General features: G+C 49.0%; 1 protein-coding gene and 1 pseudogene across 1 annotated transcript in view; both read left to right on the top strand.

Moving 5' to 3' along the window:
* The first annotated feature begins 1,869 nt into the window (after positions 1-1,869).
* Positions 1,870-15,161, top strand: part of LOC142590394 (uncharacterized) — a 115,665-nt gene continuing 102,373 nt past the window's right edge. The window contains exons 1-2 of the mRNA XM_075702478.1: positions 1,870-3,045; positions 9,147-10,211. Of these exons, the coding sequence (XP_075558593.1) occupies positions 9,259-10,211 (953 nt within the window). The 5' untranslated portion in view covers positions 1,870-3,045; positions 9,147-9,258. The remainder of the gene's footprint in view (positions 3,046-9,146; positions 10,212-15,161) is intronic.
* On the top strand, positions 11,806-11,983 carry LOC142591773 (U2 spliceosomal RNA; annotated as a pseudogene).

The raw sequence follows: 15,161 nt of genomic DNA, 5'->3' as shown, positions 1-15,161 counted from the left end.
GCTGTCGGCGGATCCTCAAAGGCCGTGCAGCAGACGACAAAGATGCCGCCGCAGCAAAGCAGACGATCAGCCTTTTGCCCGTCTGCTGCTACTTCTGCCACTCCCCTCACCCTCCCGCGCAGTGCGCCGTCTTTACAACAGCACCACGCACAACAATCTCGGCTTGGGAGAATTAGAAAGAAGCAGGGCGTCGAGGAAAAAGAATATACAAGAAAGATCGCGCTCAACAAAACCGCAAGACAAGGCCGCCGCGTGCGAGATCCGTGCCCGCGGCATCCCTCTTTCTGTTTCGTTCTTTTGTGATGTTGCAGCGACGACCGCGCCCGCTTCACTCGCACGCCATCTGAAAAACTACGGAGGCGGAGCCATATTTTTTTTGCCCCGATAATTAAAGTAGACGTATCCAGATGGCGCCTCTACCGCTCCGAGGAGGCGTCGTCTGCTAGCCGTCTGCGAGCAGACGACGCGCGGGCCCCATTAGTAGTAGGCCGTAGTTTACTCTTCGAGGCTCTTCTAAATTACAGCGAGCACGTCGACAGCGGCGACAACAGATAAAGGCGCTCAAGCGTTTTGTTGGCAGCGGGCCGCGATAACGCGAGCCTCGTCGGTTCGACATATGCCGCAAACGACGGCGTTACATCACACCGAGATAAAGAGCTGCGCCCCACTTATTTAGGCTCGAGTGCCGTGGCCGAGTTTCATTGTGCTAAGCGGGGTTAGATAAGAACTATCGGTGGGATGGGCCGGCCGCCTGCGTGCGCTACGGGATCTCTCCGGCTGTATACATAGATGCCTCTAGTGGCAGGCGTTCTCTTATCGTTGTCATTTAGAAGAACCGTACCAGAAGGGAGGGCATATAGCGAGTTCACGGTAACAGCAGACAATATATATTTAAAAAAAAACGGTAGATGTGCTGTCTACAAGAGAGCTGACGCCGAGGTGTGCTACATTGCACAGCTGCGCCCAGAACATAGTGCGTCAGCAGGGTGCAGAGCTGCTGAAGACGGAAACAAAAAGGAAATGTAGTGAATTTATTTTTGTTGTTGACTGTCATTGAATACATTTATTCATTCGGATGTCAGTATTCCTAAAATGCACGCCTTTCGAATTCGGAAATTTATTTGTACACAACGAACGGTATTGACTCCTAAGCAGTTGACTCTACCATGGAAATTGTCGCTTCTGCGCTTGTAAACGTACTACATGTCTTTTGCCGGTGCAATTCGGCCATGTACGGCGCCATTTGCACCAATTATAAAATAATGATAATAAGCGCCACTTAGGTAGCACGGTTCTACAGAATCGCAACCACATACCTCTGTTCTTTCCTGAGCAGTGCATGAACACGACACACAAGTTTGCCATGTTTAAAGCTTTTGCTGTTGCAATCGCAAGTTCAGATCAACAATTATTTTTAAGGAGACCGACGTACTTCCACTTGTGCCTCATATATTAGTGTAGAAGCTTTAAAGTGCTATTATTTTTTAAAAAGAGAAAAAGAAAGGAGAGAAGAAAATCCGACATGATGCCTTCTGAATCTCCCTTAACCAGCAGCGAGTTAATGGGAGCTGCGGTAATAGGAAATAACGCCAAGTAGTAACAAGCGCCGACCTTGCGCCGCTAACAACAGCAAGCGCGGAAGCAGAAGCACACTGTACGGGCAGAGATTCCTCGCTTTAATTTTTGAATTGTGTCGCAACTACTTTGCGTCGCGCAGCAGCTTGCGAGCCGCAGGACTTAACCAGAGACTAACTTTGTTCAAAAGTACCAGATGGCGCCACGCGCGGTGCGAGTGGCTCCGCCCCCTCTCGCCTCGCACCGCACGCGGACGTCCCACGCGCGACGTTCGAAAGCGGACCGGACCCGCAACCGGTAGCAGACGGTTTTCGCGGGCCTCCGGAGCAGACGGCGCGCAGGATCGCCGCAAACTTTCGCGGTCACGGTCACGTGTCTCGAACGATGATACGGCACCTCTCTCGCTAGGGTCACAGGACAGAGAGGTCATTCCTAGCGGAACGACCAACGGACAAGCTGGCGGCCGCTTGATGACCGAGAAGCTTCAGGACAAACAAAGACTGCGAGTGACAGTGTCGGTCGTTCCCCAGTTTTTCACGTCTGCGAGTTCTACAGAAGAACGCAGATGACGCTGACAACAAAACCTGGCTTAAATCAAGTCAAGAAGGCGTCGATATCCGAAGGTAGCAGATGTGTTCGACCATCGACAGGACGTACTTCGGCTGTCCCTGTTGGCGATGGGAGATACAGTTAAACTGCGTTGAAATGGCCAATTGTGCGTGTTCTGCAACAATTCTGTGGAGTTGGAAAGTGTAACGCTGCTACAGTGTTACCTAAATCCAAATACAAATTATGCCTACGAAGATCGTCGCGCTTTTTTGCTGACCGTACGGAACTTCAGATCCTCAACTGCACGCCCCCCTTTTACTTAAACATCATCCACGTGAACTTTAACTGACCGCGCGTGTGTGCTACGCAAGGACTCCTGCTTGGGCGCTGCGTACGTTAACGACCAACTCAAAGGAACTCCTTCAACGTCGTCGTACCATTATACTGCCAGGGTCCAACACGTACATCGCTTCTAGAAGCCAACGGTTCGAGACAAACCAGACATCCAAGAGTGTCGGCCCAGCTGGCTTCGTTCCGGATGACGGACAGCTTGAATTTGAACTTGGCAGACTTTATAGAGGAGCCATTCTCAGCGGGCTGTAAATAAAAGACCCCGCACGCCAGCGTCCGGTCATAGCCAGTCCTGGAGCCAACCTGGCACGACCTCGGCTTTTTGGATTGGTGACATGATGTCTGCATTTCCGTGGTGTGTACTTGTTCTTTCGCCGAGAAGCGTAGACTGTGCGACGTAGTCCAGGGTCGTCGGAAGTGCTCGTCGTGGACCGCGATAAATCTTCGAGGATTAAAGTCAAACTCAAGATCGGCACGACAGCCAGTGGTGATTCTTTTGTCATCAGAGTGGATTTCCAATCGACCGGGCCAATTCGGCAGACATGTTCTTCTATCGCCAACGCTTCGCAGGTAAGTTTATGTGAAGAATCTGGAACGGTAATCCTATTTGGCCCATGGCGTAGCCAGAAGTTTTTTTTCGGGGGAGGGGGAGGAGGAGGGGGGGCAAAGCAGGCTGCATATTAAAAAACAGAAATTTCGGGGGGGGGGGGGGGGGTATGGCACGTGCCAGGTGTGCCAACCCCTGGCTATGCCACTGAATTTGTAGGAAGTTGAGCGTATCGAAAGACGCAAGAGAATGGTTTTCAACGTTTGAGTTGGACGCAGAAGTGTTCGCTTGCTGTTGAACGAATGTAACGGTACGTATATGGACGATATCACTTGCACACGGTTAAACTAGGGCGAAAGATGTCGGGAGATAAACAAAACTCTGCTTAAGAATGTTCGTGTCAATAAACCGTACAAATAGTTCCAGCATTTTCACACTGACCTTCGTGAACAAGCTTCTTGCCGATAAATCGCGCATTTCCTTTTGATTTTTTCTTCTACTTGGTTTGATTTCCTGTGCCGCTTTCTTTAGTTTCTAGTTCCTTACATGAGCAGTGAAAATCAGCATGTAGAAAAGAATTACGCGACGGTATACACATACACATAGTTACATGAACGAAGAAATGCAGGCGTAACTATCCAATACCTAAGGCATTGAGTAAATAAAGTGGCAACGTTAGACTGGTACCGATGATATCGTCTCGGTAACTACGTTAAGGATTGGTTCCGTACCGCACTAATCTCCTACACAGATGAATTGGCGCACATCCCAGCTTATTCGACTATTTATTAGGTGTGCTCGAGCGAAGCAACATTTCTAAATCCGATCGGATGCAAGTATTCCAGAAAAAAATAAAAGAAAAAACAACATCCAATTATTCATTAGAATATTGAATATTTACTCATATCTAAACAAAGCGAAATATTAAAGTTGTGTTGAGTTCACTTGGTAAAAAAAAATGAAAGGAGTAGCCGCCACCGTTATAAGTTGACATCTCTTTCTATTATTTTCGACAGGGAAAAAATAAGGCTTATTTCCTTAATTTTATGCATTTGGTTAAAAATGTACGAGCCAAAAATGCGGTCTGATTATGAGATACGCCATAATGGGCAAATCCGTGTCAATCATGCCCACCTGGCCTTCTTCGATTAACGTTCACCAAATGCACGCCATGCGCGAACGTTTTTTTGCATTCTGACCTCGTCGGGATTCCGCGGCCGGGACTGAACCCGCGACCTCATCATCGCAACGCCATTAACCACTGGGGATATATATATACGAGTATATATATAAAGGCGGTCAGAACAGGACAGGGGTAAAATTAATGCTACAGCGGCGCCACATTGCCGAAAAAAGAACGAAGGATGAAAACGTGATAAATAGCAGATTCTCGATTCAAGCGCGAATGGAATAAAGAAAAGACTATTCGATTCGTAACCGAAATTTCAAATATTCATCACTCCCCTTCACTATCTATACACTGCTCTCGGTGCGCTGAATTGCGTGTCGCATAAAACAGCAAGAACAAGCGGTGTTTCCGGGGTACTAAATATTGCATCTATAAATACTCTATAAATCTATAAAGCTCCGTCTATATAGTTTGATGAATTTTGATAACGACGTAAAAGGAGGGAGATGCAGTCGCGTATGGTGATCGCCTCACGAAAATCTCTCGTGCAAGCTATAGCGCTTTGAGACGCTTGACACGTTAGCCACGTCTCATATATAGAAGCAATGACGATGAAGGTATAAAAAAAATTTAAGAGGGAAACGCGATACTATAGCATTCAAAGATCCCTGACTGCTCCTCACGCTACCCGGCAACTGCAGGTTATCTAACCGTAATGATTACCGGGAAACGCTGGGGGCGAACGCTGTGCACAGAGGCGAAGCACGAGGCTCCCAATAAGACAGACCTCAAACGGCCGCTGGAATATAGGGGTTTGTGTCATGGGTTTCCACGCAACAGAATCATGTTTTCTCGTACATTCAAATTACAGTCCGACGCTATCGTGTCTGCAGGATGTGTGCAACTCGCACTCTATGAATTTTCCGCCAAATTTCACTTTGAGGAATTTAATTAATTCAGCAACGCCTCTGCGCCATGCGAAGGGCCTGCGTGGATGGGGATGCGTGGTTCGGGGTGGTTTTTCTGTAACGGACAACGCCGTCGCCTGATATTCCGACGCGCTAAACCAATATCACTCTAAAACAAGATTGCACCTTTTGGGTTGCATCTTACCTCGCAACGATAAAGGCCACCTGTCTTGTCCACATTTACTTTCTTTAACGCCGCGAGCGCGGTACTTCCCAGTAACGAATGGCATGCGCGTTATCAGCATGACAAAGCTTTACCGACAGGAAAGTAGCGGGCGCGGCGTTTTCAATGAAGGAAACGCAAGCTAGGCAGATGGCGATTATCGTTGCGTGGCAGACATACACCCCAAAGGGTGTAAACATTGCCTAAGAGTGCGGGCACGTCGTTTTGTGCGGTTATTTCGACCCGTTTTAGTGCCGAATAAAACTTGCGCTTGCACTGCAAGGACCACCATTTACGTGTCGGTTGGGGTGTACAATTCGGTGCGCCTCAGCTGTGGCACAGCCGTATACTGTACAAATCTGTGAATAAAAAAGACGGCGCACGTTGTATATACAATGTGTTGTGTTTCGATGCGCCGCGTTCTCGTAAGCTAGGGAAGTTTCGCTAGCACGGACAGACATCGGGGATGGGGTCTTATACACGATTTTTTTTTTTTTACACACAACGGATTCAACGTGTATTTAGAAAAACAAAAAGGTATGCTACTAAATGAACGATTAAAATCCAATAACAGTTCAATTCACTGTATACACCACGCTCACGAAAGCGTGCCCCGTGCACCGTCCACAACAGTCGCAAAACAGTTGTTAAATTTGACTCGCGTAGTCAATACCATTGATAAAACACGTAGTGCATAACGGGCAACAACTACAATTATATTGCATTCACTTTCAGACGAGCAAGCGCTGCGTTATCTGTATGCCACTTCAGGTGACTTTAGTTGTGGTTCGGGCATTATATCTTGACAGCGCTACTATAACTTTCTGGAGCTTCTGGGAAAACTACCCCATGAAAGAGCGACCGCACACAAGCTCGCTTGTAGCGTACGCATTCTAATTAAAGCCTTCAACGTGCGCACGCTACAAAATTCTAAACGCCACTTCCCTGCTCCTAATCGACAGCCTAACCATTGGGGCAACCTCTCTCATGCATACCTCTTTCATATCGTTGCATTCGTGGATTTAAAGGATGAGCTATTACAAATCACACCTATTTTTCGCGATACATACGCGGAAATAGGCACTGAATCGACGCACTGAAACAACATCACGGCGTATAAAAAGATACACACCGTGACAAAATGGATACTCCAGTAGTTTCAAGAGGAGATTTACGGAAGCCTGTAGATTCCAAATAAGGGCAAAATGTTCATAGCTCAGCAACGAAACTCATAATGCAGGAAATGACGGGGAGTTTATTTAGCATGAAGAATACAAAAAGGGAAATTTTCGTTTTCCAAAATGGATATTTCAGGATGACGTTCTCACGATAATATCGCGAATTCGCATAAGAACGAGTCAGCCCAAGGCTACCGGCTCTTGCAGCGAAAATGTTTCCGCATTCGCCCGCAGCGGAAACGAGCGAGTTAAGTACCTCGGCTTTATGCTGGAGATGACTTAGCTGCGTATATATTGGAGTGCACTCCGCAAACAACGGCACAGGAGCACGCTAAAGACGCGCCTATAAAGCAAGACTTCCGGCACCTCCTCCCCTACACTCCCGACGTAGCTTCAAGGCATAAAACTTACTCCCTGCGTTGTGTTCGGGCTGCAGAAATTCCAGCTCGCACAGGCTCCAACTATATATACGGTTAATCCAGTTTAAGCTAGTTTTCCGGTAATTTTTAAAGATTGCCTGTTGCAGCTAGCATAACTCTCGTCCTTGAGCTAGATTATATTCAGAGAGGCGGACACTACTGGCACAAGAAATCGACGCACACATTCGCCAAAGTAACAAAAATTGAATACTTGAATTCTTAATGAATTGCATTACGGCACATACTGCAATTAACAAATTGTAGCCGGTGAGTTTGCGAGGCGTATCCGCTTGGAAATGAATGCCCAAAATGACACCAGTTTGGAGATATCCGCCGTCAAACTTGCCGTAAAAAATGCACCCTTGTTCCACTTACTTATTTAACAAAACGCTCTTTTATGCATTGAAGCACAAAAGTAACTGGAACGTCCATGTATTTTGTCCCACGCTTTGACAAATAATACCTCGAAACTGATTTCATCGTGGAAATTCATTCCTAGTGTATACGTCTTGCAAGCTCACCGGCTACAATTCGTAAATTGCAATATGTGCCATAAAGTAATTAATTAAGAAGTTAATTAGCGTATTTGCCGTTAACTATATGTGTTTATATACTATATGTGTTTAAATTTTTCGTGCTATTGATGCCCGCGTCTTCGAATAATCCAGCTCACGGACAACAATTACGCTATCTTCCACAGACGAGTTTTAAAAATTCCGTAAAACTTAAAAATGCTTACCCCGTATGCATCATCGCCGTGACCCCTCTGTCGCTTGTGACCGTGGACTCCGTGATCGCGTGCACCATCGAACTACACCTCCTAGCTTGCGAATCTCTGAGGACAAAGGGATCTTAATACGTCTTCCGGAGAGCTTGCGTTCACTGAGGCCTGGTAAACAGAATCTAGCCTTTGTGTCGGGCCTGGAGCGTTCTTCGACTGGTTCTGTTCGTCAGGTGAAATTTCGTGTGCCACAGCGCGGTTCCATGACGCTGGACTCCCACTGTCAGCAGAAGATCTGCAGGTATGAGCTATGGTTTGGCAAAGAATAAAGAAGTTGACCTCTAACTACAGATGAGTCGCAGCTTTTCCTTTCAAGGGGAAAGGTAACCGAAGGAGGGAGGAGGAAGGAAAACAAGAGTTATAGGCAGAGAGGTTAACCAGATGAAGCGTCCGGTTGGCTTCTCTGCACTGGGGGAGGGGTTAAGGGCAGGAAAGATAAGAAAACGAGAGAAGAATTAAACAATAAGAAACGCCTCAGATCGCACATATTATAATTTTTCATTGAGTCCCGTTTCTTTAAGCACACTAGGGCGTTTAAAGCACTTCGGGCCGACGTCGGCTGGGACCAGGGTACAAGAATTCTGGTTCCCGTAAGGGGACGGTTGTCACTTTTGTCGAACGTGGTGCTGAGGACTTTGAGCATCGAAACGACGACAGGGACACAGAAGGTGCGCTATCATCTCTTTGCACCTACAAACTTCACCATCTGGACTTGCGGCCATTCCGATTAGGTAGGAATACGCGTTAGTGGAAGGCAGAGCTTCAGATGAGGAGCCAGGCAACAAAGGCGCTGGTTTTTAGAGTCTGCTGAATTTCATTGAACCAATGTAAGCTCGCGAGCAAGCGTACAGAGCTTTCCCGCTGCGTCTCTACTTGGGAGCGGGATAGCGACGCAATCGCCCCTGTCATGTGAAGATCGATCGCTGTGTCTGCTTGCTCGTGTTCAAGGATATCACAATGACTTGGCAACCATTGGAATGCGATGTCATCTCCTTTCTCAACTGCCCGATGGTAAATGTTTCGTGTCATGCTCGTGATTGTCAATGCTCACGAAGTAGTTGACTCGGCTTTTGGCACACTAAAGTTGTTTTATCTCTTTCATCTTGCTTTGCCAAGACTGTCTGTAACATATATATACCTTTGTAATCATCGATTTGAGATATGTGTCCTTACGATGCGCTCTATAGTGATAGCTCAATGTGTCACTTAACCACACATACAATTATATTATCCGTTCTGGACGAATGTACTGGACGAGCAGTCACAACGGCACTTTTAGTTCAGAGAATCGAACCATAGCGAAGACGACACACTCACAAGATAAGCACGGAATACGAGAAACTGACATCGTTCGCTCTCCTCAGTGAGCTCACGATGCCCCATCTGACGTTGAAACATTCAAGTATTTCTTTCGTTGAATTAATTACACCTCCAAAACCGACTGCCTTTTAATTTAGGTGCTTTCTTTTCTCTCTTTCGCTTACAGGTGCAGCGGTTCCTGCGCACCCACAGGCGGAATATGCCCGCGTCCACTCCGGCACGCGTCGGTGACGTCAGTGCAGTTGGCCGGGCTGCGATGAGCCAATGGGACAGCCGCGATGAGTCCCCCCTACAGGACATCCGTGCGGCGCCTGGTGGTCTACACGGCCGCTCTCTGCATCCTTATCGGGTACGCCTTCTTCGCGCCAGACATGACGCTAGCGTCGGGACCCCATTACGGACAATCCCTGCCCCGCCAAGTCGTCCTCAACGAGCGAAACCGCGCGGCGAGCGAACCGATCGCCACAGGTGCTTTGGCAGAAGATGACGTCGTCGGAGCCAGGTCCACGTCCGGAAGCATCCGGAAGGGACGCGGCAAGGAACGTCGTGACGTTGACGTCGCGCTTCCGGGCGGACACGTCGATCTGGAAACGAGCTTCGGTATACGGCAAGGCAGCGGCAGTGCCGAAAGGGTTCGACCACTGCGTCGAAGTGCTTCGAGCCCTCCTGGCCGACTTACCCTGGCTCTGAAGACGACGCCGTCCCCGAAGATAGCGAAGATATCCCGCGTACCGGAAGCCATTAATGGCAGTAGAAGGCGGGACACTGGGGTAACTCAGAATAGTAAGCCGAAGATTCGTCCGGAGTGGACAAGCCAGGCGTTCGGCGCAGCTGAAGATATCGACGCCTTTAACGAAGTACTCGATGGCGAGAAGAATACTTCCGATGAACAGGCATCAAAGTTCGCCGACGGTGAAGTGATCAGTGATTACGCGCACTCGGTGACCACGGATTCTGCGAACGGTGTGAACAACCTCGAATCCAGGCGTGTAGGGAACGTCACCAGGTCCAAGCCTCGCGCACATCTCGGTGTTCGGGCCGCTGCAGCGTCTGACGCGGATGTGGCCGAGCGTCCCGAACGGCGCCTTCCGCAGGCCATCATCATCGGAGTGAAGAAGGGCGGCACCAGGGCAGTGTTGGAGTACCTGAGACTGCACCCGCAGGTGAGGGCCGCTGGACCCGAGCCGCACTTCTTCGACAAGCACTACCACCGCGGATTCGACTGGTACCGGTGAGTGCGTCAGCACTGTTCTATTCGCCTCTTGCATCTATCTACACAGCTCACAGCGTGGATCACCACGTGACCAACTGGCCAGGGCAGGGCGGGCCAGTTCTGCGCCTCATAAGCAGATCGTGGCTCCCTCTTTTGTAGCTATATAGATTCGGGGACCCAATTCAAGAACCGTTTCGTTCCTTAGGACTCTTTGCCATTGGCCGGTCATCTTCGCTAATATTATGTACAGCATCGGGACCCTTATTAACAAAAAGTTGATCTAGATCAGCTTACACGACAGTGAAGTTCGTAAGGAAGAAGAACCGCCCAACAGTGAGGCCGAGGATACTATTAGCGAAGGCCCGGACGAATCAGAAGAAAGTATATTGCAAACAAGAACCTTTGTGAATTCGGCCCCAGGTATTGCAGGGGCATTTGCTGTTGTGAACAGTGCTAGCGTAAGAGCATTCTTGTGAATACTAGCCCAAAGCCCTTATTCAGAAAGCTGGAACAGAATAAGCTAGAACGTCTTGTTTGAATCCGCATTTCTCAAAACCGGAGCATAACTACAACTGTGCGGCGCATTGGAGTTCGACAAGATGTCGAATTCCGCGAGCAAGTGATCGACCGACTATACCGCGTAGAGCGAGGCCTCCAAATCCTATAGATTGACACACAAGTCCTGCCGCCAGAGCAAGGATGCGCTCGCGCGCACCGTGCAACCGGGTACATAGCTGCCAAGCATGCCTTGCGTGTTGTTTCGTTTGCATCTCCGCCCGCCAGCAACGACCTCTCCGTCGTGCATCGTGTAGCGCACACGGCACTACAGAGACGTAGAGACAAGCGGCAATACAAGCACTGACAAACAATGGAAGAAGTAATTCTTAAATGGCAGGGCACAAGCAAACGAACAAACAGAACGTACCCAGAAAATAAATAAATAAGTCATGAGCCATTCCACTCGGTGAAGGCGGATGACCAGCGAAGCTGATTAACGCGATTAATTTGCCTAATTAACGCGATTAACAGCTAACACAGGAGGAAGAGGAGGAAATAAAGAGAGAAGGCAGGGATGTTAACCAGAAATGCGTCCGGTTGGCTACCCTACTCTGGGGGACGGGAGAGAGGGAACAGAAAGGTGAGGTAGAGGGAGGGGAATTTTGAACATAGGTACGGACTCATTTACAGTGATGCTTATGTACATTCGCGTGGACGACTGGACCACCGCCTCGAGGAGCCGGAGGAAACTAGACACGCGTGACTATAGCGTACTAGAATAACATTATTCTAGTACACTATACGCATGACCTTTCGACGGGACCGCCCCCACGAGAGAGCGGAAGGAAAGGAAAGTAGATACGCAAGTGCTTGGAACGCCGACAAAGAGAGGGCGGGGCAGGAAAACACGTTGTGGGACTAGTTGGCGCATAGCTTTCAATAGACTAGGCGCCAAAAGTGAAAGCACACAAGAAGAAATACAGACAGGACAAGGCCTTGTCCTGTCTGTATTTCTTCTTGTGTGCAAGACCTTGTCCTGTCTGTATTTCTTCTTGTGTGCTGTCACTTTTGGCGCCTAATCTATTGAAAGAGGGCGGTGCAAACGCAGACGTACATGGCTGACGCAGGTCAAAGCTTATATTATGGTTCTTAGCTTAATATCTGTTACGGGTTCTATTGGGCCCCATAACCTTAAAGTTATTTTTACAAGTTGGCGGAGTACCTGAAGCCTGCTTCACCTCCGCCGAGGGTCAGCCCGGTATTGCACTATCTCCGGGATCGGCCCATGGTTTTTGCACACGAAGAACAAAAGCGCACACAACTCTAGCCATACATAGCTTCGCTTTAAAAATTCCAGGGGACACCTAAGCACTTCATATATGAGTCAATTGTGAATGCTAAAGCATTAATGTCAAATTTGACGCCGCTGAGCGGTCCTTCCGAGTTTTGCGCTGCGACTAATGTTTGCCTTAATGCTTGTTCCGCCCGCCGTCTGTTGGAAGAGCTGACGACGATGGTGGATTCCGCTTCCTTTCTCCTCGCTCGTTTTGCTGCGTTCCTGCGCTCCCCTACTTCGTCTGCGGTGTACTGGCGTGGACGGCCACGTTTCGCTACTGCCGAGGTTGCAGTCGCCGACGACGTATACATATATAGAGCATTCAGACTCCATAGCGGTTTGTGCTGCCCGACACAGCAGGCGCGAGCAAGTATCACGAGCGCGCGAGGCGCTGCTCGTGACGTGGCGTCGCAGCCAATGAGAAATTAGATGCCATTTTTTTGGCTGGTATACGTACAGATACCGCCAGCGTTTTCGCTCCATGGGCCATTCGACGCTTTCGCATCAAAATCTTTTTACAAACTGCTGACTTCTGCGTTGAGGCTTCGTATATACGGTTGTCGGCGGCTGTGGAGAAAATGAAACACTCTCGAAGATATCGCGTAGATGGCCAATTCTAGCCACGAAGTATACGTAAATAAGCCTTATGAAATGCACAAGGGGACGGGGCAAAAGAAGTACTCCCAGAGGTGAACGGGAGACAAAGCTAATGCGACACATATGGTGACGACACCGTTGTGCACAGTGTCGAGTGCCCGAATTCTAAAAAGCTACAGGGCACTGTCGAACTCGAACATCGGTACGAAGCGAATCCTCCCTCTCTCTCTATAGCAGAAAGCAGGGCTCTCACGCAGCACACACGACATTGCAGTATAGAGGCGCGCGGAGAGATGCGGCAGACTTCTTCCCAGTCACTTATCGTCATGATTACGCTTCAGCCTCTGTAACTAGGATATGGTTGTAGTATTTTTAACCTACTAGACTGTATCGCAACAATGTTTGTTTCCACGACCCTCCTGCAGATGGGCCAGCACTTAGCCTTATAATACCGTTAATGGTGAGCGGGTCCAGTTAACACCGGTCGCGGTGAGTAATGTTTGGTTATCGCATGCATAGTACTGTCCCGACATCATGGTGTGTAACTTGCATGATATCCTCCTAGGATGATGTGCTATTACTTACAGTCCGCTCTCCTCAAGCCACTATATATATATCCTTACAAATCGCGCGCATCCGCTCGGCAAGTAGCAGCGAATGACGTGCTCGACGTAGTCGACTACTGTTGGTCTTCTTGGCACGAAGGCGAAACATGGTTTGGAAAGCTTGCTCGAAAGCGGTCACGTCAGCGTCGCGGTCAGGTGCATCCCAACGCTATGCGAACTTCAACTGTCGCATTCAGAGCTGCCGCCCTCAATCAGAGTGAGAAAAAAACGCACGACGCGATATAGCGGAGTCCATCGCACGCCGTAGATATTTGCGTAAGCACAGGCTGAGAAGCATGTTGCGAAGAAACGGAAAATAAATATACATCAGCCAAGATTTGCGCTTCGCTCCGCCGATTTTCGAAGATCAGTTTGCGGTTGGCTCTGCGCGGAGTGACTTCGCCCTGCGCGAGTGCTCTCAATCTGCCATTGGAACAATCTTGCTCCAGAAAGGAGCAGAAACTGTTGCTCCACATACCGAAAGTGCTCCGAATCTGCGCTGTTGCTGCAGCGCCTGCAACAGCACAGCAGCAACTATATACAGCAACGCCTCAGAGCCCGTAGTTTACACTCCGAAGCCTCCCCCGGTGCATTGTCGTTCCTCCGAACAGCTCTTTTTTTTTTTTTTTCGGAAACCGAGCGTCTCGCGTTCGACTCGCGCTCGCGCCGGCGCTGTCGGGCCCCGCCCCTTTGCTTTGCAGCCACCGCCTCCTCGCATTCAAACGCGTCGGTCGCGCGCGCTTCAAACGGACGACCCTCTCTCTTTTTCTTTTGCCTGCCGCCCACAAGAAGGGAGAGAGATCCCCGAGCTCAACGAGGTGCTTGCGCGATGCGTGGGGCGCGCAGTTGTCTCTAATTTGGGAACAACTCCGCGAGCTAAACCGACAGCGGAGAAGCTACGCGGTCGTAATTTTCGTGCGATAGTGGGGCTGAAAGCGAGCGCAGTGCCGCTCCACGAAGCGAACGAACGGGGCTTCAAACCGCACCGAAGGCGAACATAGTATAGAAAAACCTTGCTGCTCGTAGGTGCTGCTTGTCATTGGGCAACCGTCTTACTTGTTACCGCTTTCACAAAAAACATTCAGAAGGCTTTTTTTTTTTTTTCTTCATATGGGGGTCAGGAGTCCCCCGGGGCCTTCGCGTAAACGAAAAATTTCGAGCGCCCGTTCGCGTTCCTTTGCACAACCGGCCGTCAACGTCCTACGCAGCTCCCACCTTTCGACATATCCGTATTCAATCATTATTCTGGCATGTTATAGAGCACCGGACCACACCTATAGGCTTGTTGCTTACCAGGGGCGGAATTCGCAAAGCTTCACATTAAGTTTCACCTTAGCTATAGCGCAGGGTCTTTGGGGACAAACGAAAGTGTGACTGCAGACTGTTTGCTATCGTGCATCTGGACGCTGCCGCATTTGACGTGCTGTGTCCCGCCCCTTGGAAAAAAAAAAAGAAGGCGAATAAAAAAGTAGGGTGGCGACAGCCGTAGGAGTCTTGGACTAAGGGACTCACTGGCGCGACACGGAACCAAGGAGGGGCAAAACCTATCGTCATTCGTGTGTCTTCATTTAGTTTAATGAATGTTTTATCCTTCTTCTACGCAGTAAAATAATCTACACCTAAAATGCTGCAAGGGTGTGAGTTATAGATTGATTTACACCCTTATTCACTTTTAAGGGGTGAATTATTTTACGGTGTACGCGAACAAACGCTGCTCGCGATTTGTTCACTCTCCTGGGCGCAATTTCTGAGCACAGCACAGGCAGCAAAATTGATAGGCCAGAATGCTTTCAAGTCGACATTATATGGTGCAAGGCTATATTGTTGCCTGACAACTACTATCAATGACAATGTTATCGCAGCCAATAATTCTGACTGTGTCGTAATTACGCGGATAAGGTGTGGCGTAATATTGTGAGCTGCGTGTTGGCC

This window comes from Dermacentor variabilis, chromosome 8, assembly GCF_050947875.1.
Source record: "Dermacentor variabilis isolate Ectoservices chromosome 8, ASM5094787v1, whole genome shotgun sequence".
NCBI classification, from domain to species: Eukaryota; Metazoa; Arthropoda; class Arachnida; order Ixodida; family Ixodidae; genus Dermacentor; species Dermacentor variabilis.
The sequence above is the reverse complement of the archived record's forward strand: the minus strand, read 5'-3'. Positions and strand labels throughout refer to the sequence as shown.